Source organism: Barbatula barbatula, assembly GCF_947034865.1.
Source record: "Barbatula barbatula genome assembly, chromosome: 7".
Lineage (NCBI taxonomy): Eukaryota > Metazoa > Chordata > Actinopteri > Cypriniformes > Nemacheilidae > Barbatula > Barbatula barbatula.
Genome location: NC_136770.1, coordinates 1,981,815 through 2,006,649, shown reverse-complemented (window position 1 = coordinate 2,006,649; position 24,835 = coordinate 1,981,815). Strand labels below are relative to the sequence as shown.

At 41.2% G+C, this 24,835-nt stretch overlaps 1 protein-coding gene across 5 annotated transcripts; it reads left to right on the top strand.

Moving 5' to 3' along the window:
• Nucleotides 1-7: 7 nt before the first annotated feature.
• On the top strand, nucleotides 8-24,452 carry rin2b (Ras and Rab interactor 2b). Of its 5 annotated transcripts, none has more exons than XM_079460097.1 (15): nucleotides 8-67; nucleotides 1,438-2,072; nucleotides 8,247-8,422; nucleotides 9,691-9,826; nucleotides 10,758-10,833; nucleotides 12,703-12,812; nucleotides 13,273-13,444; nucleotides 13,583-13,691; nucleotides 13,994-14,066; nucleotides 14,365-14,456; nucleotides 16,287-17,426; nucleotides 19,734-20,042; nucleotides 20,147-20,278; nucleotides 22,393-22,556; nucleotides 23,034-24,452. In XM_079460097.1, the coding sequence occupies exons 5-15, from the start codon at nucleotides 10,774-10,776 to the stop codon at nucleotides 23,304-23,306; spliced, it is 2,634 nt and encodes an 877-aa protein (XP_079316223.1). In that variant the 5' UTR covers nucleotides 8-67; nucleotides 1,438-2,072; nucleotides 8,247-8,422; nucleotides 9,691-9,826; nucleotides 10,758-10,773; the 3' UTR covers nucleotides 23,307-24,452. The 5 variants fall into 5 exon arrangements, with proteins under 5 accessions (XP_079316223.1, XP_079316222.1, XP_079316226.1 ...); XM_079460096.1 differs by lacking the exon at nucleotides 8-67 and adding an exon at nucleotides 689-793; XM_079460100.1 differs by lacking the exon at nucleotides 8-67 and adding an exon at nucleotides 694-793 and having other exon boundaries at nucleotides 22,393-22,584.
• Nucleotides 24,453-24,835: the final 383 nt, after the last annotated feature.

The window sequence follows — 24,835 nt, the reverse complement described above, 5'->3', positions numbered from 1 at the left end:
TACGGACAGCGCATCATCTTCTTTCTTAACTCGGTCACAGTCGACTACACGAGAGATACACTCACAGGTGTGTTATATACATTTATATATTATTATAATGCGTCAAATGTACATGGGTTTATTATAATATAGCGGATTATTTACCGTTTACCACAGTTTTACTACAAACAGAGTTACACTGTATCGTTAGATCGTAAAATGTAGTAAAAATGCTTTAACTTGTTTTTTTGGCTCATGTTTTGTCTATTTTTGAGCTGCTTTTATTCACATAATCATATAAATGGCTACTCTTAAAATGTTGAATTGAATAATGTGGCCAGTCTTTATATTCGCTTGATACGTAATAGCCTACGTTTATAAAGAGATTGATGCCTTGCTTTTTGTAATTCTATCCAAAAGTATCTGCTCTCACACAGTGAATATAACATTTTATTTATAACCAAACTTGTGCACAGCTTCCAAAGGAAACCTTTCTAAAATGGGTAAAGTAAGAATTTAATCTGGTGTTTGTACAGTATATTCTGTCCTTGATGGCTGCAAGCTCTTGACGTTTGTTGTTTTACTAAGGACCAAGGATCTTTGGTGTAATTGTAATGGGATTAGGTGATTGACAGCAGGGTTAGCCTATCAGCGAGTAGTACCTTCCATTTAAAGGCTGATTGGCTGTTACCTGGTATGCGTCACGTCCGATTTCCCCGTTGTTTTGATCGCGTTGACTCTGATTGTAGTGCAGCTTTGGTGCCGTGTTGCCCGGCATACTGCTTAGTTGGTTTGATGACTGTTCACCTCTCAGGTGTGATTCCCTGTATCCTATTGTGTTCGCGGTGGGCATGACTGACCAATCCGTGTCCGTTAAGTGTGCTATCTAGCTTGACAACCTGATGGATTCTCCCTCTCGTTCTATGCCGTGATTTTACGCTGCGATTAAAGTGCTGCAGTTTATACGGCCAGTGTATACGCGACCATCATCGTAAACAAAAGGGGACTGCTCGCTTGGTTATAATCGGGGCGTTATATATACATATAATCCCGCTTCATACATCTCTGCCTTGTGTGGAAGGACTATTAAGCTCCTCCTGCTTGCAGCGGAGCTAGCTCCCTTCTGTTGTTTCTGTTATTTAACCTTTTTCTTTTGTTTTGTTACTTTTATTTCCATGAATTACGGTTTGTTTAGTTTTATTTATTTGCTTTTCTCTCTGCTCCTTATTGTAAGGGCAGTAAATTGCTAATAGCTTGGGATATCTGTGATCAACCATCTGTTTGTGAAATCCTATTTGTGTGTGAGCATCTACTGAGTTAAAGTCTCGTAGTAGACCAACAATTGATCTTCCTAACTGGATTGTTTTTCTTTATGTTTGTTATTTCCATTTATTAATTTGGACTCTATTAATGTCAACACTGCCATCTTTATTGTTATAGTTTCTTATTATTTTGCAGGAGCTGAGGTCCCACGGGTGGATTGCTCTTTCTGGTGGTGGTCCTATCGTGTGCAGTGTACACTCGAGTGTGTGATAGTGTGATTAAACTGCACGGGTGTGAGTGTCGTGTGGAAGTGTGTCCCGTAGAATCGAACTCCCCAGTGCTTCCTGCCGTTGGGAGCTTCAGCCCTGCTGGTATTTAGATTTGTTTTACAGCTGCTCTATATCAAGTTGGTTTGTATGTGTTTCTGTTTGTTTTATTTGAAGTGGGGTTTCAATGTCCCATCTAACATTTTAAAGGATTTTCCTAGTAATAAACATTTGTATTTTTGTATTACTCGCGTCTCTTGTCTACTTCCATGAGGGAACTGAACCTGTGTGCTTTGCTCATAGTTTGAGTATTTTTCCCTGGGATTAATTCCTAGGGTGGCGTAGTCGGACTCTTTATTCGTGAATAGAACTTACTCTGTGTCTCAAATTTCACCACCTCGTCACATTCTGGCGTAGTCGGCAGGGTGCCCTCTGGTGTAGTACAGAGACGTGGGTATTTTGTGTTTGTTGTTTTTCTTTCTTTCTTTGTTCTCTGGTAGGAACCAGACAGTAACAGTTGCTCTGTGGTGGATCGGCACAAGTTAACTTTAATCTCTATTTGTGGTAAGTGCTTGTGCAGTTACAGAAATGGAGGATGAATTGAACGAGTTAAGGGATTTAGTAGCTCAATTAAAAGCTGATAACGAAAGGCTGCGGCAAGAGCCAGTGTCTGTTGCACAGCCGGGTCCATCTAGTGTTACTATTCCTGTCGGTGCAGATCCCCCACGTATTGGTGCTGGTGTTTCAACATCGGAGCGGTTTGTTTTCGTTCCTCGCGATCGTAGGTGCCCAAAATTTAGTGGCCGGTCGGGTATTGGCATCAATGAGTGGGTGGAGGAGGCCCAGGCCTGTATGCGGCTTCGCCATCTGTCTACAGCTGATCAGGCATTTTTCTTGTTTGATCATCTGGAGGGTGAGGCGAGGGAAGAAATTCGTTATCGGTCGAGGAACGAGAGGGAGGATCCGGATGAAATTATTAAAGTATTATGTGAATTATATGGTTGCAATAAGTCTTATGTAGCACTTCAGGAGTCATTCTTTTCCAGAAGACAACTGGACGGGGAGACCTTGGTGGAGTTCTCCTTGGCCCTGATGAGTCTTCTGGATAAAGTTAAAAGTCAGTCACCCCATGGTATGCCTAACGCCGAAATTTTGCTAAGAGATCAGTTCGTTGAATATGTTAATGATTGCGCTCTTCGACGTGAACTTAAGCAATTGGTGCGTCGCCAGCCCACTGCCACTTTGTTCGACATTCGCAGTGAAGCTCTTCGTTGGGAAAGAGAAGGCATGCCGGGTGGGGTGCGTAGTCGAAGTCAGTCTGTTCCATCCGCTTATGGCATTCAATATGGGGTGCAGGGACATCAGCATGGAAATAGTGGTTCAGCAACATCAGAAATGAGTGAACTACGGGAAATGCTTAGAAAGCAGCAACAACAACTGAATCAGTTAACCCAAGGTATGGCTCAGCTGCAGAATCCCCAGCCACGTTCGCGACCATTTAGGGCTAATTTAATTTGCAGAAGGTGTCAGCAACCTGGCCATTTTGCCAGTGATTGCGATGGGGTGCGGATATCCGTTCCACCATCAGCCCGTGTGACTTCTGCTTTAATGAGAGGTGGACAGCCATTATCCGTACAGCCGCCGGAAAACTAGTTCCCACCGAGTTGCAGGGCCAAAATTTGGTTGGGAAAAGGGTAGGCTCCAAAAATGTATCTGGTTCTGATTTTATGTCACGTTTTATGTCGTCTTGCCCACAGCTTGTTGTATTGATGGGTGGGGTTAAGGTACCCTGCCTGGTGGACACCGGTTCCATGGTGTCCACCATTACTGAAAGTTGGTTTGTGACTAATTTTGGGTTGTGGGGTCAGGAACAGCTTAGAGCATGCCATTGGTTACAGCTTCGAGCAGCCAATGGCCTTTCAATTCCCTATGTCGGCTATTTGGAATTAGACGTGGAGCTCTGTGGGCGAGTAGTTTTAAGTTGTGGTGTGCTGGTGGTCAGAGATCCCCCTGGTGGTATATGTGCAGATGTTCCTGGGGTTTTGGGCATGAACATCCTGGGACGCTGCTACCAGGAGCTCTTTGGCCAGCATGGCACAGCTCTCTTCGACCTACCAGTCGTGTCACAGGCCCCTCACTCTGTTTTTCAGGCTTTACAACATTGCCATCAGGTTGACGGCCAGTCTGTTTCAGATTGTGGGGGACGAGTCAAAGTGCGGGGACGTAGGGCGTGTCGCATCTCAGGTGGCACAATGACATTTGTTGCTGCAACCTGCTCGATGACATATTCGAGCGTTACAGTACTGTTTGAACCACCAGTTTCTGGTCTACCAGCGGGCTTGCTGGCATCTCCTTCTCTTTTAAGGGTAGACCGTGGTACAGTCTATGTGCCCATAGTTAACGTGGGCACGGTCGATGTAGTGCTGTACGCTAGCACTGTTATTGGCACAGTGAATAAAGTTGATGTGATAAGTTTGCCACCAGAGGTCACAGAAGTTAAGACCGTTACGGCCAAGGTCAATACACAGGTTGTGCAGGCCCCCTCTACCATACAGGAGAAGATAGCGATGCTTGATTTATCTGTGTTATCTGAAGAAGAACAGGTTAAGGTCAGGGCATTACTGGAGAAGTATTTGCCTGTGTTCTCTATGAACGATGGGGATTTGGGATGTACTAATCGGATATCCCATGAAATCCCCTTGTTGGATGACATCCCTGTTAGGCAGCGGTTCCGGCGAATCCCTCCATCAGAGTATGAGGTGGTAAAGGCACATATCAATCAATTGTTGGAAACTCAGGTAATTCGAGAGAGCTGCAGTCCCTATGCTTCGCCTATTGTCCTTGTTAAAAAGAAGGATGGTAGTCTGCGCATGTGTGTGGACTACCGTCGCTTAAATTCAAAGACTAGGAAGGATGCGTTCCCTCTACCACGTATTGAGGAGACTTTGGACTCGCTGGCTGGGGCCCGTTGGTTTTCTACCATGGACCTGGCCAGCGGGTACAATCAGGTACCTGTAGCTGAGGTCGATAAATCTAAAACTGCTTTTTGCACACCTTTCGGCCTATTTGAGTGGAATAGGATGCCATTTGGGTTGTGCAATGCCCCAAGCACCTTCCAACGATTGATGGAGCGGTTATTTGGTGAGCAGCAGTGCCAGTCCCTCCTTTTATACCTCGATGATATTATTGTCTTTTCCTCCTCGGTGGATCAACATCTTGCTCGGATGGAGGTTGTCCTGAGCCGCTTGCAGACAGAAGGTTTGAAGGTCAAACTATCAAAGTGTGCTTTTTTCCAAAAGAGAGTGCATTATTTGGGGCATGTCATTTCTTCAGAGGGAGTGTCTACTGACCCCGGTAAGGTGGAGGTAGTTGCACAATGGCCTTGTCCCACCAGTGTTACAGAATTGCGCTCTTTCTTGGGATTTGCTAGCTATTATCGACGGTATGTAGAGGGGTTTGCCAAGCTGGCTGCCCCCCTTCACAGGTTGGTGGCACGGCTGTCAAGCCCAAAGCGCCCGAAACAGGGAGGTCGGGAGTTTACTGAAGCTTGGTCCTCGGAATGTCAGTGTGGCTTTGAGGAGTTGAAAGGTAAATTAACCACAGCCCCAGTGCTTGCCTACGCTGACTTTTCATTACCTTTCATTTTAGAGGTAGATGCCAGTCATGAAGGCCTCGGGGCAGTCCTTTCACAGGAGCAAGAAGGCAAGGTGCGCCCTATAGCGTATGGCAGCCGCAGTCTTAGGCCCACTGAGCGCAATACATCTAACTATAGCTCCATGAAACTGGAGTTCTTGGCTCTCAAGTGGGCCATGACTGAAAAGTTTAGAGAGTACTTGCTGGGCCAGAAATCTGTGGTGTTTACTGATAACAACCCCCTTAGTTACCTGACTTCTGCAAAACTGGGTGCCATGGAGCAACGCTGGGCTTCTCAATTGGCTTCATTTGATTTCGAGATCAAGTATAGGTCAGGGAGAAGCAACCGCAATGCTGACGCCTTGTCACGTCAAAACTTTTCAGGTACAGGTGAAGTGCCCCAGTTGTGTTCCGGTATGGCCGTTCCAGTGGCATTGCAGCGAGCTTCCCAAGGTGGATTTGTGGCCTTGGTCAATCAGGTGACCTCATTTCCTGATGCTTCAAATGGCGACATGGGTGCTCAGCAGGTAGCAGACCCAGTCATAGGAGAGTTGTTGGAGTTTTGGAGGCGTAAGTTGCCCCCGACTCCTGAAGAGCGCAAGAAACTCTCCAGGTCTGCCATTGTTCTGCTCCGGCAATGGGACCGCCTAGTGGAGACTGATGGTGTGCTCTACCGGCGTGTGTGTCGCTCAGATGGGGGAGAGGAAATCCTTCAGGTGTTATTGCCGGCAGATCTGAAACACTATGTCTTAACCCAGCTTCACCAACAGCATGGGCACCAGGGGGTCGAGCGTACATTCCAGCTAGTGCGCCAGCGATGCTACTGGCCTGGTATGTCTGCAGATATCGACCGCTGGTGTCATGAGTGTGAGCGGTGCCAGTGTGCTAAAGGTGTCCCCACGGCCCCTAGTAGTTTTATGGGGCACTTGTTGGCTGCACGGCCGAACGACATTGTGGCCTTGGATTTTACAGTGTTGGAGCTCTCGAGGTCTGGCCTTGAGAACGTGCTGGTCATGACCGATATTTTCACCAAATATACCTTGGCAATCCCCACTAAAGATCAACGAGCAGAGACTGTTGCTCAGGTTCTTGTAGTGGAGTGGTTTTGTAAATTCGGCGTGCCAGGGCGCATCCACTCCGACCAAGGCCGGAACTTTGAATCCGTCCTAATTCAACAGCTTTGTTCTCTGTATGGAGTCGAGAAATCACGTACCACCCCTTATCACCCCGCTGGAAATGGCCAGTGTGAGCGTTTTAACAGAACATTGCATAATCTATTGCGCACTTTGCCGCCCTCCCAAAAGGGTGATTGGCCACTTTGCCTTCCTCAGGTACTTTTTGCGTATAACACTACTCCTCATCAGGCAACCGGGGAATCTCCTTTTTTTCTAATGTTTGGACAGGAGCCCAGACTTCCTGTTGATTTCTTACTTGGCAGAGTCCAAGAGCCATTAGCTGGGGGGGTTAATAGGTGGATTCTAGAGCAGCAGGATCGGTTGCAGGTTGCGTTTGAGGGTGCTCGTGAACGGTTGGGTGATGCAGCCGATCGGCGAAAGGCCCGGCATGACCGGCGGGTGAAGGAAGCACCACTGAAGGAGGGTCAGCTGGTGTACCTCCGCAATCATAGTGTGAGGGGTAGATGTAAAATCCAGGACCTGTGGAATTCAGTGGTGTACAAGGTAATGAGAGCACCTAAGGACGGTGGGGCGGTATATACCATTGCTCCCATTACAGATCTGGGAAAAGTAAAGCATGTGCATCGATCTTTGCTCAAGGCTCAGATCCATCAGGATCTGCCGATTGGATTGTCTGATAGTCCAGTGGCTGAATCTGTGTCGTCTCTGGAAGAGGGATGTGATGAGGATTTATTTGTCTTTGTGTCAGAGACACCACAAGTCAGAGGTGGGTTGAGGCTACAGGACATTGTTCCTGGCCCACCTCAGATATCGGGTGACCGGCCAATTGTGGAGACCTTCAGGGTAACCGAGGGTACTGGGCTTGATGTGGGTTTACCCCCGGCAGAAGTACCTACAAATTCACTGGAGGTAGGCGAGGGGATGGCAAGAAGGACTGGTAGAAGAACTGCAGGTCAGCACTCTAATAGGTACCATCTCCCTCGAGCAGTGGGTACTGGTTCAGTTTCCCTTATAGTGAGTAGTGCAGTAGGTACCTTGTTTCGCCCTTGGAACTGAGAGTTCCTAGGTGGGATTCTGTGTGGTTCACCGTCGGGTCGACGTTGCAGAAACTGGTGGTGGAATGTAATGGGATTAGGTGATTGACAGCAGGGTTAGCCTATCAGCGAGTAGTACCTTCCATTTAAAGGCTGATTGGCTGTTACCTGGTATGCGTCACGTCCGATTTCCCCGTTGTTTTGATCGCGTTGACTCTGATTGTAGTGCAGCTTTGGTGCCGTGTTGCCCGGCATACTGCTTAGTTGGTTTGATGACTGTTCACCTCTCAGGTGTGATTCCCTGTATCCTATTGTGTTCGCGGTGGGCATGACTGACCAATCCGTGTCCGTTAAGTGTGCTATCTAGCTTGACAACCTGATGGATTCTCCCTCTCGTTCTATGCCGTGATTTTACGCTGCGATTAAAGTGCTGCAGTTTATACGGCCAGTGTATACGCGACCATCATCGTAAACAAAAGGGGACTGCTCGCTTGGTTATAATCGGGGCGTTATATATACATATAATCCCGCTTCATACATCTCTGCCTTGTGTGGAAGGACTATTAAGCTCCTCCTGCTTGCAGCGGAGCTAGCTCCCTTCTGTTGTTTCTGTTATTTAACCTTTTTCTTTTGTTTTGTTACTTTTATTTCCATGAATTACGGTTTGTTTAGTTTTATTTATTTGCTTTTCTCTCTGCTCCTTATTGTAAGGGCAGTAAATTGCTAATAGCTTGGGATATCTGTGATCAACCATCTGTTTGTGAAATCCTATTTGTGTGTGAGCATCTACTGAGTTAAAGTCTCGTAGTAGACCAACAATTGATCTTCCTAACTGGATTGTTTTTCTTTATGTTTGTTATTTCCATTTATTAATTTGGACTCTATTAATGTCAACACTGCCATCTTTATTGTTATAGTTTCTTATTATTTTGCAGGAGCTGAGGTCCCACGGGTGGATTGCTCTTTCTGGTGGTGGTCCTATCGTGTGCAGTGTACACTCGAGTGTGTGATAGTGTGATTAAACTGCACGGGTGTGAGTGTCGTGTGGAAGTGTGTCCCGTAGAATCGAACTCCCCAGTGCTTCCTGCCGTTGGGAGCTTCAGCCCTGCTGGTATTTAGATTTGTTTTACAGCTGCTCTATATCAAGTTGGTTTGTATGTGTTTCTGTTTGTTTTATTTGAAGTGGGGTTTCAATGTCCCATCTAACATTTTAAAGGATTTTCCTAGTAATAAACATTTGTATTTTTGTATTACTCGCGTCTCTTGTCTACTTCCATGAGGGAACTGAACCTGTGTGCTTTGCTCATAGTTTGAGTATTTTTCCCTGGGATTAATTCCTAGGGTGGCGTAGTCGGACTCTTTATTCGTGAATAGAACTTACTCTGTGTCTCAAATTTCACCACCTCGTCACATAATGATGTGGTTTATCTCAGTCAGGATCCTCTTAACATGCATTACATCAAATTGCTTCCGTGGTAGAATACAGACGTGGATGAGTTGAGTTTAGAAGCAGGCTGAAAGTGCAGAGAGCTGAAGGGCATTCACCTATGTGCACAAAACTGATTTGGTTTCGCTCAGACCATGTTGCATATTGTGTTTTAGTGAAGAATGCTTTTACTATGTGAAAGTGCTCTTTAGTGGTCTGGTTAGTTTTGCAGGAACTTTTCGCTTACAATGGATTGGAGAACATTAGGCTAGATTTGTATTCTTGTATGTGAAGAAATGAAATGCTTCCTTTCTTGTGGTGATGTTTTACAAATCAAGAAGGTGTTTTTCTTTATCATGAAGAGGATAATGTCATCATCCGCCACATTTATCTGTTGCTGAGCCCAGTGGTGTGTTTCTCTACTTAGAATGCATAATAGATCATTTTGCCGCTCTTAATGTTCCTGGTATCTTACTGATGGATTTTTGTGTTTTTGAAATCTTGTTTCATTTGCATGGAGATCTCCCTGAACCCCATGATGTGGGTTCACAGCAACAGCTTCCAAATGCAAACACAACAGGTAGAATAAACTCCAGACCTTTAACGTGCTTTAAAAATGATTTATGGAAAAGCCCACACCTGGGAATAAAACAGCATTTGGTTCAACTGTCCAATTACTTTTGGTCCCTCGAAAAAAGGGGGAGCCTCATATTAAAGATCTGTAATTCCTAAAGCCTAAAACTAATCTGGATGTGAAAACACTCTAAATAAAGCCGAGAGATTGGACTAAGACAATATCCACTATAAAACTGTAACTCGAATACACTTTGATGCTAAAATAAAAAGAAATGTGCTTTTGTCCAAATATTTATGAACCCGACTGTATGTAATATGCAGGTCCAGAAATCATGAAAAGTTGAATTGAAAATGTATTTTTTTCAACTCTCTAATAGGTGATATGTTTCCGTATTTACTTGACCTGACATGGACTTTACAAAGTGGCTCAAAACCTGTGATCCATGTTATCCTGGTGTGAATAGAGAATGTTCCAGATTTCCGGTGAGCTTTAATGGGAGCGAGAAAATCAAGGTAACAAGTTTATCACATGTGTTTGCGTATATGACCTGTGATCTAAATTTGCATTTATCATGTTTTGTGTATTTATTTGTGAATCAAACATTTCTTTTTTACAAATTCAAAACAAATGCGGTCTGTGCCTTCTATTGGACCCTGTGCGTATTTATCCTTTTCACTGATGTTTGAGCTAGAAAAAAGCTTTTTCAGGCTAAGTGCATTATTAATTCACATCTGTCTGTCTGCAGCTGTCTCCCACACTTTAGTTTCACTTCAGACTATTGATAGACTATAAATGTCCCCGAAGACAAAATCAACATTGTGAAAAACAGAACAAAGCTCCATTGTCATCAATTCAGAAAGGTGTAATCGACCTACTGCCGCTTTCCTTTATTCTCAATGAGGGTTTGTTTTTGCAGGTCAGCTGTTTAATATGCTGCAAATGTCTTAACAGAGACTTATTCGAAAGCTGAATTTCCCTGTTGTGTATAATGTAATTATACCAGAACTTTTGATATAGTGCCGGTTTAACCACACAGTCTGGCCCAGAAGGACCACTGACCTCTCTTATGCAACACGTTCTACTCTTACTCAAGTTACTCTTGTAAATGATATTCCAAACAGCTCTCAGGAAATGCTTCACCGTCTACTTCAAATCTTACGTTTGTTTGCTTTGTGTGCTCAATGTTGTGTTTTAAATGGAGTAAAACTTGCTTTAGATAATGTATGTTTATGGATTGAGGAACAGAAGTGATAGCGGCCTTTGAGGTCTATCTTTCATTCATAACACACACACATACAAAGCAGAACTGTATGCAAATAGCACAACAGAATGTGAACAATTCAAAGTGTTTTTATGATATACCGGTTTAGGATATACCAAATACCAAGTTTCACAGAAACTTGATTCTCTAAATGTTTTTTTCCTGACGTTTTTTCCTTCAAGAGTTTAACACTGTAAGATGGCAACAGACTCAGCATTACAGCCCAGTCGTAAGGACCGCAGCAGTAGCTACCTTCAGGTAAGACGCTCATTGTGTTTGTGAAGTCACACTTGGTTTCGTAATTTTCTCAAATTAGGGTAAATCATTAGGAGGGGGTGTTTTCGGGGGATCAACCGGCCCACTCTGAAACCTGAAAATATGATATGATACTCATGACATACGAAGGCAGAAACTGAATCCAATATTTGTATACATTTTAATAAAGTCTTGTCTACTACGATGCCTTCATTTGGTCTGTATTTAAAGATGGGGTCACAAGTAGTTTCTGCAAATCTCATATTAGTCTTGAGTACGTATACAGTAGTCTTGCATATGTCGTATCTTCAAAGAGTATTTAGTTTGATCACATTTATAAAAGAGAGATACAGCTGAGAGATACAGCTGGAAAAACACGAGCTGCTGGGGGCAGGCTGGGGGGACTGAACTACAGCACGAGCACACAATAAAATTACATTATAACATTATTATAATCATATATAATATAATATTATAATTCCTTTGTGTTTTTTACAAACGTACGTGCCGATTGCCAACAAAACACAAACACATGAATTATATTCCCTTACTGCGTGCGGTTCTTGTCCGGTATCTTTTAGCACAGGGACTGTGCCGTCTATCAGTTTCAAAAGCAATCCAGCAATATATCCACCGTTTATATAACATCCATCACTTAAATGCCGTGAACAAACAAATGTGCGTGCCAACTACTGGGTGAATGCAGGGCTTGTAGCCCAGACAGGGCCATTCAAGTGTTCCATAATGTGTGTCTGCAACTCTCTCTCTCTCTGTTTATCATTCAAGCTAAACAATTGTGGACTTGCGTTCAAAAATCTAATGGATTGCGTTCTAAATCTATCATACGCAAAGTAGGTTTACATTTATTTGATAATTCTTTAAAACAGTGTCACTTAAAACCAGGAAATAATCCAGAAGCTGCAACAGAAACTATTTGTTTATCTCTCTATAACTACTGAGTCTAATCGCCTGGAGTTTTCCCCAACATAGTCCATAATTGCATGGAATTGCCAGGAAGTTGGCCTGGCGATTCAAATCTGCAGTCGGTCTGTAAGTGGTTGAGTACTAATAGACTTTCAGGAAGAATTTGTTTCAGTTGCTTGTCTATAAACTCTGCAATACTGCACTTACTCAGGGTTTTTTCCTTACTCAAAATGAGGTGGAGGTGGTATCATCACTTTCTTGTGCACACGTACGCCTACTGCGCCTTTAAGTGGCTTAACCAAACACTTTACATATTAAAACATTAAAATGAAATGAAAATGACAATTATTATGGTTACATAAAACTTTTCTTTTATTTAACTTAATTGAAATGTTTTTAAATCAAATAACTTAAAAAATAACCAGTCTTACTAAATGAGCAAAGGTCATTTACATCCTGTGAATGACCTTTGAATGATTCACTTATTGTTTTTATTCCGTTGACTGAAAAGTTTCAAATGAGTTCAAATAGTTGAAAGGACTCATTTGCCAATTGCTCAGCTTAACATTATACAATTATGGACGCAACATTAATATAAGAAACAATTTAAGAAACCTTTTAAGAAATTGATTTAATACATTATTGTACCGCAATGGCCAAGATGTGTTGCCATGGCGAGCCACATTTCCTGTCGTGAAGAATATTTATAAAATACAGGAAAGTGACTAACTTGTTTCCTGTTTGTGGGTGGATATCAGAGGGGATTTACACTGTCGCATTTGTTTCTTTTAACTTGTGATGTGTCTCATTTCTAACCAGTTTTGCATCTTTTATATACTGTTCTTGCAGTTTCTTGATCATATAATAAAAGAAAAGTGTCTATGAGACAGATAAGAATGATGAGTTCTCTGTCAGGACACACATGATCTTATTTCTGTTCATGTGCAGTTGGTGGAGGCTTTTGCATGTTCGCTGGGTGATCTGGAGCAACAAATGGTTCATGCTCAGGAGACAGACGAAGATCCAGACAGAGATCCAGATCCCTCTTTACTCGTACAGTGAGTACACTTTATTGACTATTAACAAACATTGCTGATTAAAGAAAGTATAATACATTAAATCATACCTACAGATCATCTTATAGGTTTGTTTTCCATGAGTTTGGGGCTGGTTTGGTCCACAAATATGACGGCTTTGACGGCAAGCAACAATTAATTTCTCTCAATTATTTTAAATACAGTCTTGATATTGTGACTGGCAGATTAAGTGAGCACATAGTAATCCTATTACTTTCATCAAATACTTATGTGTGCGATTCATTTTGTCCACATTTGTGCTCAAACTAGGTAAGCAAACGTTGCAACCCTCTGTGTAATATCATAATTTACATTAACCAGCAAAGGGAGCTATTGTTTGAGTCCTTGACATAGAGCGCTGTGAATGTTTATTCTTCCTTTAAAGGACATGAAAGACAAACAAAGTCAGTAGAGCGATCTCCTCTGTTTTGTCTCTCTGTAGGATAGAGGGAGAGATGAGCGGTGTGTGTCTGGTGTATCCTGCGGCTGATGGAGATGCTGTGGGCACAAGTGTGAGTGTGTTGGATAAACTGATACACACACACCCCATCTGGCTTCTGCTTTCCATCGACCAGCAAGAGGCCACGGACATTCTACTAAAACAACCAGCCGGGGTAAAAGTGAAAGGGCTGTTCTCTATATCTCTTCAAAAGATGAAATACACACAGCAGACATATTTCTTCAAAGGCCCTTAAAAATGTATGCGTGACCTGTCTTAACTGAATATAATAATAATTATTTATCCTATCCAGGTGTTTTTGGTGTGGAGATCACATGTCTTACAGAAGAAGGTCTTGTCTTTCCACGTGGATGAAACCTCAGATTCTGTCATTCACATCCCTGTTAAAGAGAGCCAGTACAGTATGTCAAATCCTTGATTTCATATCAAGACATAATAGCTGTTGAAAAGTTTGCACTAGGGGTGACATATTTGTAGTTAGACATCATCAGGATGACCTGACATCATTTCATGTATATACAAGCGGGGCAGTTCCTGGAGATTGTCCATCAGAAGCATCTGTGTGTTTTTACTTTAGACACAATTGGCCGGGCGGCCTACCTGCCAAAATCCAGTTGCCAGGTGTACCCAGATCTTTTTAGATTAGAAGTGGAAAGAGATACACTGATGATGATCTGATTCATGCATTGTTCTTTATTTCCAGCATTTTCTCTGGAGGAATCTGGAATCAGTTTTGCTGACCTGTTTCATCTCGTGGCCTTTTATTGTATTAGCAGGTAACAACTTTTAAATAAAAAATTACAAATCTGGACGGGATTAGATGTGAAGTTATTAAGTATAAAGACTGATTACGGCATAAAATACACAATTAACATTTAAATCTTTAATGTTCAAAGAATGAGTCATTGTCCGTTTATGAACATGCATTCAACACAGTGGTGTCCATCACCTTATTAACATCACGATAATGTACGGATGACCATTGAAGAGAGAAAGCTGTAATTTTTGGGAATTGTTGAAAAATGTCGACATCTGTTTAATACATGTTTTATCTGTGCTTTTGTTATATTTCAGGGACATTTTGCCATCCACCTTGAAGTTTCCGGAAGCCATTGGCTCAGCTGAAACTCTGTCTGATCTGCTTGAGGTTGCCCAGCGAGGGGCAGGTATTGACCTATCCTGACCTACTTTTCTATGATAAACAATATGTCATTAAACACAGATACAGTATTTTTATGTGGTGTATTATATTATTAAGGGGGTTGTGGTGTAGACACAAGCAGAAATTACAGACCAAGATTCATAATTATGCATTCAAAAATCGGCTATTCCTTTATATGATTCATGTTATATATATATTATTAGTCTAAAGCAACTTACAAATTAGGAAATCGCAAGCAATGTATTGTTAAAAATCCAACAATATTTGCACATTAAATACACAGTGAGATCAATACACATGAGAAGTAACATGACTGGGAAAACTTGGAATAACAATAAATAAAAAATTGACAGTTTTAGGATTTAAAACAGTACATTAACATAATATGTAATACATTGGCAATATGTACAAAACTGCAAAAGGTCAAATCTTCTTGCCCTCATTAGCACACAAGATGCTCTTTGAAACATTCTCGGATCATGCTGGGAAAACAATGGATTATGAGGATGTAAACAAATGTGACCCGGTCTGTGAAAACCAGCCTTAAGTCTCAAAAAAAAAAAAAAAGCTCTCTAACTCAACTAATAATGAGTTAGAGAGCACCAACCTTAGAATTCAGTCTTTGACATGGCATGACATTTGACATGGATTATATGTTGAAAACATGATATTACTTAAGCTGGGTTTTCACAGACTGGGTCACAAATCTTTGCAATAAATATCAAAACATCGAGAAATTCATGTTGATTTTCTAAGCTAAGAAAATATTGTAGTGCGCAAAACACAAAACATTTTCGATCCCACCAATATATATAGTAAAGATTCTAAGTGAAATGCCTTGTCTGTCTACCACAGTTGTGGTCATGTTGCCCTGGAACAGGTTATTAATAGCCAGCAGCCGTCATTCCAGATAATGTGTGCGAGACTATATGTGAGCCAATTGGAGCAAAGAGTCACTCATACTCACATAAAAAAGCTACAGGCACACTTTCTCTAGTCCTCTGTTCCTTTTTTACGGCAGTACTTCCACTTGTCGTAACAGGACTGACGTTTCATTTGTTTACAAAGCTATCAACCATTCTTTATTTACTTACCCTTGTGTCATTCCAAAACTGCATGACTTACTTCTGCAGAACACAAAAGAAGACATTTTGAAGAACCTTGATAACCAAACAACAACTTTTGTGTTCTTCAGAGTAAAAAAAGTCATATACAGGTTTTTAACCACATGAGTGTGAAAAAATGATGAAATATGTGTATTATGCGTGAGTGAACTGTTCCTTTAAAGTGTATCAAGGGTGACGTTGTCTGTATTGCATGATATTGCAGACTTTTAAAAGAGATTGTCACGTGAGTGAACTGTGAGTCTCATGAAAGCGACTATCAAAACAAATGTCCAAATAGAAACTGGCTGAACAACTAGAGAGCCGGATGCCACAGTGAAATGGGTGGGGAGACGGGGAGAAAACATGGGGAGGAGAAAGAGGAGGGCTTCTCTGAACTCTGTGAAGTTCAACTCCCCAAACACACTGTGTGTTTGGATAAAAATGACTCACTGAGGTTTGAGTTGGGTGTGTTTTGCATGGCATCTGTGAATCAGCTTTCTGAAACACAGGAAAAAGCTTTGCTAAACTTCACTCGACTTTAGGGCGACATGAACGGATGAACGGAACGGACGCTGTAGCCTGGCTGTAATAAGATATGGACAACCACAAATAACTGTCAGCGGTCCTGTCGTAGGCAGATAGAGTGGGTGTGTTTGCTGCTTTCAAACTTGTGTTTGTCCAATGATTGTATATGTATGTTTTAATCATTAACCACATTCTCTCTCCAGCGTTTTGGAAGTCTACTCTCAACCGTCAACACGAGACTCTTTGTAAACCAGACGGTTCTCTGGTTCAGGAGAGAGCACCAATCTTTGACATCTCACAGATTGAGGATCAAACTGGCTTTTTCCCAAATACTTCAGAAGGTGGGAGAAGTTGCTCCAGTGCTTTGTCTTTTATCAACCCGGCCTTTTATCAACAACAGCATCCTGCTGGAAACACGGCTGGGATTGCAGAAGACCTGACCACAGCCAACAGAGAATCTCGTCCACCCAGACCTCCACCACCACGTCTTTTGGTTCGTAGACCTTCACCTTCTGGTCCGGGAACTATGCCGTTAAACATCGGCTTTAACAGACTCAGCCAGAGATCCAAGTCTAGCTCCAAGGGATCCAAACAATCCTCTTCCAAAAAACCTCCACCACGACCTCCTCAAGCTCCAGATATTGACAGTTACCGCTGCACCATTGCTTTGGACGACGAGACGATCTCTAGAGCCCTGTCACGAGCCAACCTGCCCCACACTCCCTTAAACCAAACCAACAACAACATCCTACAGCAATGGACAGGACCTGAAGAGAAAGGACGAAGCTCGAGCGGCCGAAGTTTGTCCACTTCATCATCTGATTCTCTGGGTTCTCCTCCAAAGCCTCTCCCGTTGAGCCTGTCCCCGAGCACGGCCCCCGGCCTCTTCACAACCGATGACAGCAGCGATGAATATGATGAAGAAGAGGAAGACTACGGTGCTGGTCTCGAGAAAGACCTGGAACTCCGGCTTCGTGCTTCCCGCAAGTCGAAGAGAATCATGGCGGTGGAATTAGCGGGGGCCCGTCCGACATCGTTCGTCATCTTACCACATGCGTTAAGGGGACGCTTCCGGAAGGTCCGAGGTGTCCTCAATGTTCTGGCTACACCTGAGAGACGCATCTTGCTGAGGATCATTGATCTAGCCCAGGATAAAGGTTCTTACTTTGGGTGCCTGGTGCAAGACTATGTGAGCTTTGTGCAGGAGAATAAAAACTGCCAATCGTCCAGCCAAGATCTTCTGAAGACACTACGACAGTTCATGACCCAGATGAAGGCCTATCTCATACAGAGCTCAGAGATTAACCCACCCATTGAGTCTTACATACCTGAAGACCAGATTGGTAAGACGATTTCTATTCCAATAGTTTTTACTTTCTTTACTGAATAAGCATTTAATGCAAATGCCAAAACTACCCAAAAAAGAACATGTTTGCATTTGTATTGTAGTGAGATGTGTCCGTTTTAGAGAAAAGTGCAGACAGGAAACGATGTGAATGATATTGCGAAATGTCACAATCTTTATTTCATCTTCAACATTTCTTTACCCTTAAATTATTTTTAAGAAATAATGGATTTCTTTTTTTAAAATGTTCGATAAAAATGGATATGTTAAATCAGTTATCTTTCTTGACACAGGGATTTTACTGAATAATATATATTCTATAAAGTATATGTGGACCCCGGACAACAAAACCATGGCCAACAATACATTGTCAAAATTATAAAATCATTAGGATATTGAGTAAAGATCATGTTCCATTAAGATATTTTGTAAATTTTCACATCTTCCGTACATCAAAACTTTATTTTTGTGATTGGATGCTGCAAAATCTTGTTAAAAAATGTCTGGAAACACACCTACAAACCTGTTTTTCTTAGCAACAGGCTTCTACAGTGCCTCTGACAACCTTAAGAGGGATTTTCTCATTATTTCGATTTTTTTACACCCTCAGGTTCCAGATTCTCAAATAGTAGTATCTCGGCCAAATATTGCCCATCCTAAAAAAACATAATGGAAATCGGCTATATATTTGTGTCGAAAAAGCCCTGAGATCAGAAACATAGCTTGCAAAATAAAAGAGTCAGGATTTTATGATTTTATTGAGCAGCTGTGTACTGGCACGCAGCCATCCATTTGAAATATAAGTGATGGCTGCTTACAAACATTCATATGCATATGAAATCGCTGTCACGTTAAACTGTTAATAAATGAAAATACTTTCCTCATTAACACTCTCTCAGGGCATTCGAGGTAGGTCTATGTAAAAACAAACCGAAGCAGATTGTATGAACAGGTTGAAACTTGACTGCTATGGAAATAAATAATGAGCAATAAAAACTGGAACATATTTCACACAACTTGGCACAAGATTTGCAATCTTTTTGAAATGAGATGGAATTTGGTGTAAAAGGTTCCTAATATCCTTAAAACATCAACATGGTTTGGACAATTTATAGGTCAAGTTTTCTAAAGATTAACCTTCTCTTCAGTTGGGAGGGTTTAGGGCCAATAAACAGAGCCTGAAGGCAGGTATTTCAATACTTGAATATGCCAAAGTTGTGCTAGAATATTGAACCTAAGTCACAGACCTAAACCATTCAAAAGCTGTCAAAGTTCCAAAGGTTCAATTCTTATCTCCTTGTTCTGAGAGCTTACGTTAGTGTAACTTTAAAAACTTCATGTCCAGTTTCACTCCACGATAAGCTAACGGTTTCCTTAATGTTTATGTTAAGTTCATGTTTGTGTTTTGGAATAACCTCTGTTGTTGAATGTCAGGTTTAAATATTTTTCTAATATTATACATATTCATGTTTCTGTAACTGCTTACTTTAGTTGCAGTCACAGGGAACTCATCAGAGATCTGTTTTTGTCCTCGTTTGACTTGCCACCAGTGTGTCGGAAAGCTCTCCGTCTTATTTCACAGTAAAGCGTGAAACTGAGACTTGAAGCTAAATATTATCTTCAACTTCTTGAGTCAGCTTTCCTAAAGCATTTTACTTTTTTGCCCTTACAAAATCGTTATTTAGAAGGAAAAAGTGTCTGCTATTTAAATAGTGTATTTCAGTTATTATTTCCAACACAATCTTACGGCAAAAGCTTAACTATTTGCATGGTGGCTAATTTTCGCTAATATGTATGAATTTAGTGTGATGTGCTTTCGGGCCGGTGACGCTATGTTCAGTAGTGGGGTTAGGGGTGGGTCTTTAGTATTCATTTTTTCTAGTAATTCACAACGTACGAATTCATACGAACTAGTTACGAAGTCCCGTGCGATCGGGTTGGTGTTTCATGTTAAAGTCTGGCTGTAGATCAGGTTTTACCAGGGCAGAATTTTAGTGCCACATATAAATCTTACATTTATGAGAATATAGTCATAATATTTCAAGAATACTGTAAAAATATAAAAATCATAATCATACCGGTGTGAAATTAAAGTCGTAATATTTTTTGAATAATGTAATTTAAGTTCCATATTGGAGATCTGCCAATTTATAACTTTATTATTATTTTATTGCTTTTGTGTGAATTCACATAAGACGAATCAAATCAGAATGTGGCAGGTTTGATATCATGAATACAATATAATTCATGTTTTAACAGAAAAAGATGCTGTGTTAAAGCTGTTCTCTCTCTCTGTGTGTGTCAGATGCATTGTTGGAAAAGGCCATGCACAAATGTGTGCTGAAACCTCTGTACGGTTCGGTGCAGTCGGCACTGCATGAGTTCCAGGTGGCCAGCGGTTCCTGGCGGAGGCTTCAGGAGAATCTGGCCCTGGCCAAGACCAAAAAGCCCAGAGAACTGGGGGCGAACGCAGCCAGGCCACCAGACAGCCACGCCATCCATCGGATCCGCAGTAAACTTATCGCCATGCGCAAGATGTACTCGCCCGAGAGGAAGATCGCGGTTCTGTTGAAAGTGTGCAAACTCACCTACAGCATTATGCAAGATCATACAGGTGTGTACGGGTGGAGTTTGTTTGTTTAAATGTTTTATGGGTGTGTGAGCTGTGAAATAATCCGGGTGAAGATCAAACATGATGTTTTTTTCTGTTTGCATCAGTGCGGCTGTTCGGAGCGGATGATTTTCTGCCCATGTTGACATACGTGTTGATCCAGTGTGACATGCCTCAGCTGGACACAGAGATCATGTACATGATGGAGCTTATAGATCCACCACTGCTACACGGAGAAGGTGTGTTCGCATGTTTTTATACAAATACATGTTCAATACATACTGTTGATCACTGATCAATAGTCACACAAAACGCATCCATAGTTTGTGTGATGCAAGAATAATAAAGTTTATCAAAACTATTAAAACATTCCTGTTACCTGAAAACAAATGAAATAGTGACCTAAATATATATATATAAATAATTAAAACAAATAAATTACAAAAGCACATAACAAAATAAAACGACAATTACCACAAACTGTCATGAACCTGCAGACAGACAAGTTTGCCAAAAAGACTTTTATTAAATAATAAGCCTGCAATGGGGCAAACAATAACACAAAACAAAGTGAAAACATGCCACGAGGGGCAAAACAAAGTCCAAAATAAAGCACTGGGAATTATCCGAACATGGCAGGGCAGGACAGGGCAGGAACAAGGTCCTCAGACGCACTGGACAGGGCCCTGTTTCAATAAGGAGGTTCAACCAACTCTAGGTTAAACCTTGAACTCAGAGTTGGTTTAAACGGCCCCAGAGAACACAAAGGCCTTAAATGGGAAGACCAATGAGGGGAAAAACACTGGCCAGGTGAGGGGAATGATACACTAACACAAAACTAACAGGGAGAGTACATGGGCAGGTGAGGGGCATGAACCACAATCTAAGAGATGACGGGGAAACAAGGTGGCGGGCCGAGGCACACAACAGGAGGACACGTGGCGCAAAGTCAAAACAAAGGCCACGTGTCTCCAAACATAACACAACAAGCACAAAGGACATGGTACTGTAACAACTCAGAAGAAGAAAACTCATGACAAGGAGGACAGAATCATGACAACAAACACTATATATATAACATTATAAGCTTATTCAAAGGATTATACAGTAAGACAGTAAGATGACAGTAAAACCAAACTATAATAACTCTGGTGTGATAAGATTCTTGTTGTATCACATGGTAAAAATGGAGGAATTTTAGTACAAGAACAACATTAGTTCCTCAAGTGCAACATTTTAAAGTCTTTCCACCCTTTCCTGTTTTGTTATGACAATCCTCTGTAATGGCTCGCGTGCTTCTGTATTTTAGAAACAAAACAATAGAGGGAGTTATAGATTTATTTTCCATATTTGACAAACTTGCTTAATTATGTTCCCCACAAAGTAATTTCCTCCTGGGTGTGTGTGTCCTGTTCCTATTGAGCTCTATACAGGAAACCTTTGTGGAAAACACACAGTCACACAATATATCTGAGGCCAGATTTAACTTAACTGCAGATTTAAAGGGACAGTTCACCCCAAAATTTTAATTCTGTCATCGTTTATCCATCCACGTGTTGTTAAAGACTTGTTGTGACTCTTTATTCTGTGGAACACAAAATAAGACATTTTTAAATATGTGTCTATACAATGAAAGTCAATGGGGGCCGATGTTGTTTGATGACCAAAATTCTCCAAATATCATCTTTTGTGTTCTGCAGAGGAAAGAAAGTCATATAGGTTTGCAATGACATGAGGGTGAATAAATGATGAAAGAATCTTCATTTTTGGGTGAACTCTCTCTTTAAACATTGTGCATTTTCAATTGGTTTGATTTCTAAAAAACAATGTTTTACAGATACTTCTTAGTGAATTAAGTAAAGGGATATTATAATCAGCATTCTCAACACAATGCATTCTGGTATTGCCTCTTTTTAAAAGGATGTATATTTCCTTCGAAATTTGACAAAATGAAGTACTGTGAAGGAACCAAAAAATGAAAAAGAATTTTCTGCCGCTCAAGTTGTTCAAAAACTGTATTAAAATCTTTTTCTGCTGAACATAAAAGAAGATATTTTGAACAATGTTGGAAACCGAATAGTTTTGGGCCACCATTAACTAGGAGATTATTTCCCTACTATGGAAGTCTATAGTTCCCCAGATGTCTTTGGTTTCAAACATTCTTCAAATATCTTTGTGTCCATCAGAACAAATACATTAACGCGGGTTTGAACTTCAGGATGAGTAAATGTTGACAGTTTTATTTCATTTTTGGGTGAATTGTCCCTTTTCATAGCAACACAGTTTTGCTGTCATGTTTTGAAAAGCCTTTACATCAGGATTTGTAGTGTTAATAGACTTCATTTGTGTACAGGTGGTTATTACCTGACTAGTGCATATGGAGCGATGTCACTGATCAAGAACTTTCAGGAAGAGCAAGCTGCCCGAGTCCTCAGTTCAACAACACGCGACACACTCCACCAATGGCACCAACGGCGCTCCATGCTAAAAAATCTGCCCTCTGTGGATGACTTTCAGGTATCACCCTGACCCACCATACTCTTAGGTCTGCATGACTATTCTCTCTATTTACCAATGACATACCAGTCTACATGAGTATGAATGATATTAAAAAGCTTTTGCATCTGCTTCTTACATAAAACCGATGTTTAGTTAAAATGTTTTAGTTCAACCACCCTGATGTCATTCCAAACCTGTATGACTGTCTTTCCTCTGCCGAACACGATAATTTGAAGAATGTCTGTAACCGAATGCGGTGGTACTCATTGACTTGAACTGGTTTATGTCCGTGCAACAAAAGTGAATGTGTACCATTGTTGTTCAGTTACCAGAGGGCGAATAAATGACCGACTTTTCGTTTTTGGACGAACTGTCCCTTATGGATATTTTTGCCCGACAGATAAAATCAATAACAATCATAAGGGGGTTAAACTTGAGTAAGTTGAAGTTTTGGTGAACTGTCCCTTTAATATCTGTTTGTGTATTTGTGTTTAGAATTACTTGCGTGTGGCTTTGCAGAGGGCAGACAGCGACTGCACATCTAAAACCCTGCAGGTGCGGCCGTACGCCACCACGGAAGACGTGTGCCGCCTTTGTGCCCTCAAATTCCACGTGTCCGATCCTGAAAACTACAGCTTGTTTCTCTGTATGGAAGACATCAGCCAGCAGCTGACCATGGACACACATCCTCAGTGGATTAAAGCAGAACTGCATAGTCGGCCAAACCCTCTGTCTTTTCATTTTGTTTACAAGAGGACACAAACATAAACGGATGCTTTCTTGCCCATCAGAATCATGGGAGCTGCCCTAAAGACAAAACCAGCAAGAGTACTGTGTAACAAGTTTCATAAAAGCAAGACATATATCAATATCAGGACAACACGTGACTAAGAAATGTGTACTGTATAGAAAAAGATATGTAAAGGGATATTGTAAAAAGAAATGCAGCATGCGCAGTAAGCACTTTTCTAAAAATGGTTTTAAAAGGCTTCAAGTGTTTTTGGTCACAAAGGCAATATGATAAATTATTTGCTTGGCATTTTCAGTAATGTAGTTTTGAGGGCAAATACTGTAAGATTTATTGTTCTCTCATAATTCAATTCTCGATTATATCTCAAAAGTACGTATTTGGTTTATCATGTGCTTCAACAAACCGAATATATACGCGTTTTGTTTTTAAATCCTAGAAAAGATATCAGGGATTCTCTCCAGTTCTATATGATCTTGTATTCTGGTTAGTGTTGAGATGTCACCTTTGCTGTCAAAGTCTCACATCAACAGAATCTAAAATCTTTTAAGCCCTGTGAGGAAAGCAGCTTTAAGGACGTGACCTCTACTAGAGATCCAGCGTGATGTGGCCTTTTCTCATTTCTTACAACAGTGTGGGATTGTTTTATTCAGACTTAACACGTTTCTGAAAAAAGATCACTTTTCTTCGTAGCATTTGTGTAGTGCAACTTTAAAAAAGTAATATATTTTTGCAATTTATAATGTACGAAATTGCTACGAATATGAATATGATTTATTTTTCCTGGACTTGGAAATGATTATATTTAAAGTGTACATGTTGTGTATTTTACTCCCCTTGTAGTACGCCTAAATGTACCTCCTCAGAAGAGTAAAAGTGTGATTTTAAACAAATCAAGTTCCCCGACAAAGTGTTTTCCCCGAGGTTAAAATACGGGTTAAATAGGTACATATTGAAGTCAAAAAAGTGCTTTAAGTGGTAATCAGGTATGTTGAATGTTAAATATGTATTTATGTATTCACTTCTTTAAACCCTGTGTGGCCATCTTCTGTGGAACACAAAATTAGATATTTTGAGAAACCTCTCACTGGTTATGTGTCCATACAATGAAAGTCAATGGGATGAATGTTTTTTTCTTCATTTTTTGTAAAGACACTATAAGAATTGCACAATTGTATTTTTTTCCATCGTAGTCAAATCTTTTCTGACGTATACAAGGTGCCTTGAGAGCACATCACTGTTAGTGTTGATGCAGCATCCGTGCTCCCGTCACCATGGCAGCCGCATCAGCACCACGTATGTCAGAACGCCGTGTCAGGTGAATCGATGTTAAAATCCTTTATCTAACAGAAACGTCTCCCGTTACACACACTACAGCAACACTTTCTTCTCAGAGATTTTACCATCCCATCACTTCCCTCCAGCTAAAGCGTTATATGAACTCGCCAAGGCTTCTGCGCGAGATGATGCTGATCCGAACGGACATGTGCGCTTGTAAAAGGTCGTCGTGCGTGGCGTCGTGACGACGCGTGCACGCTATTGAGATCCA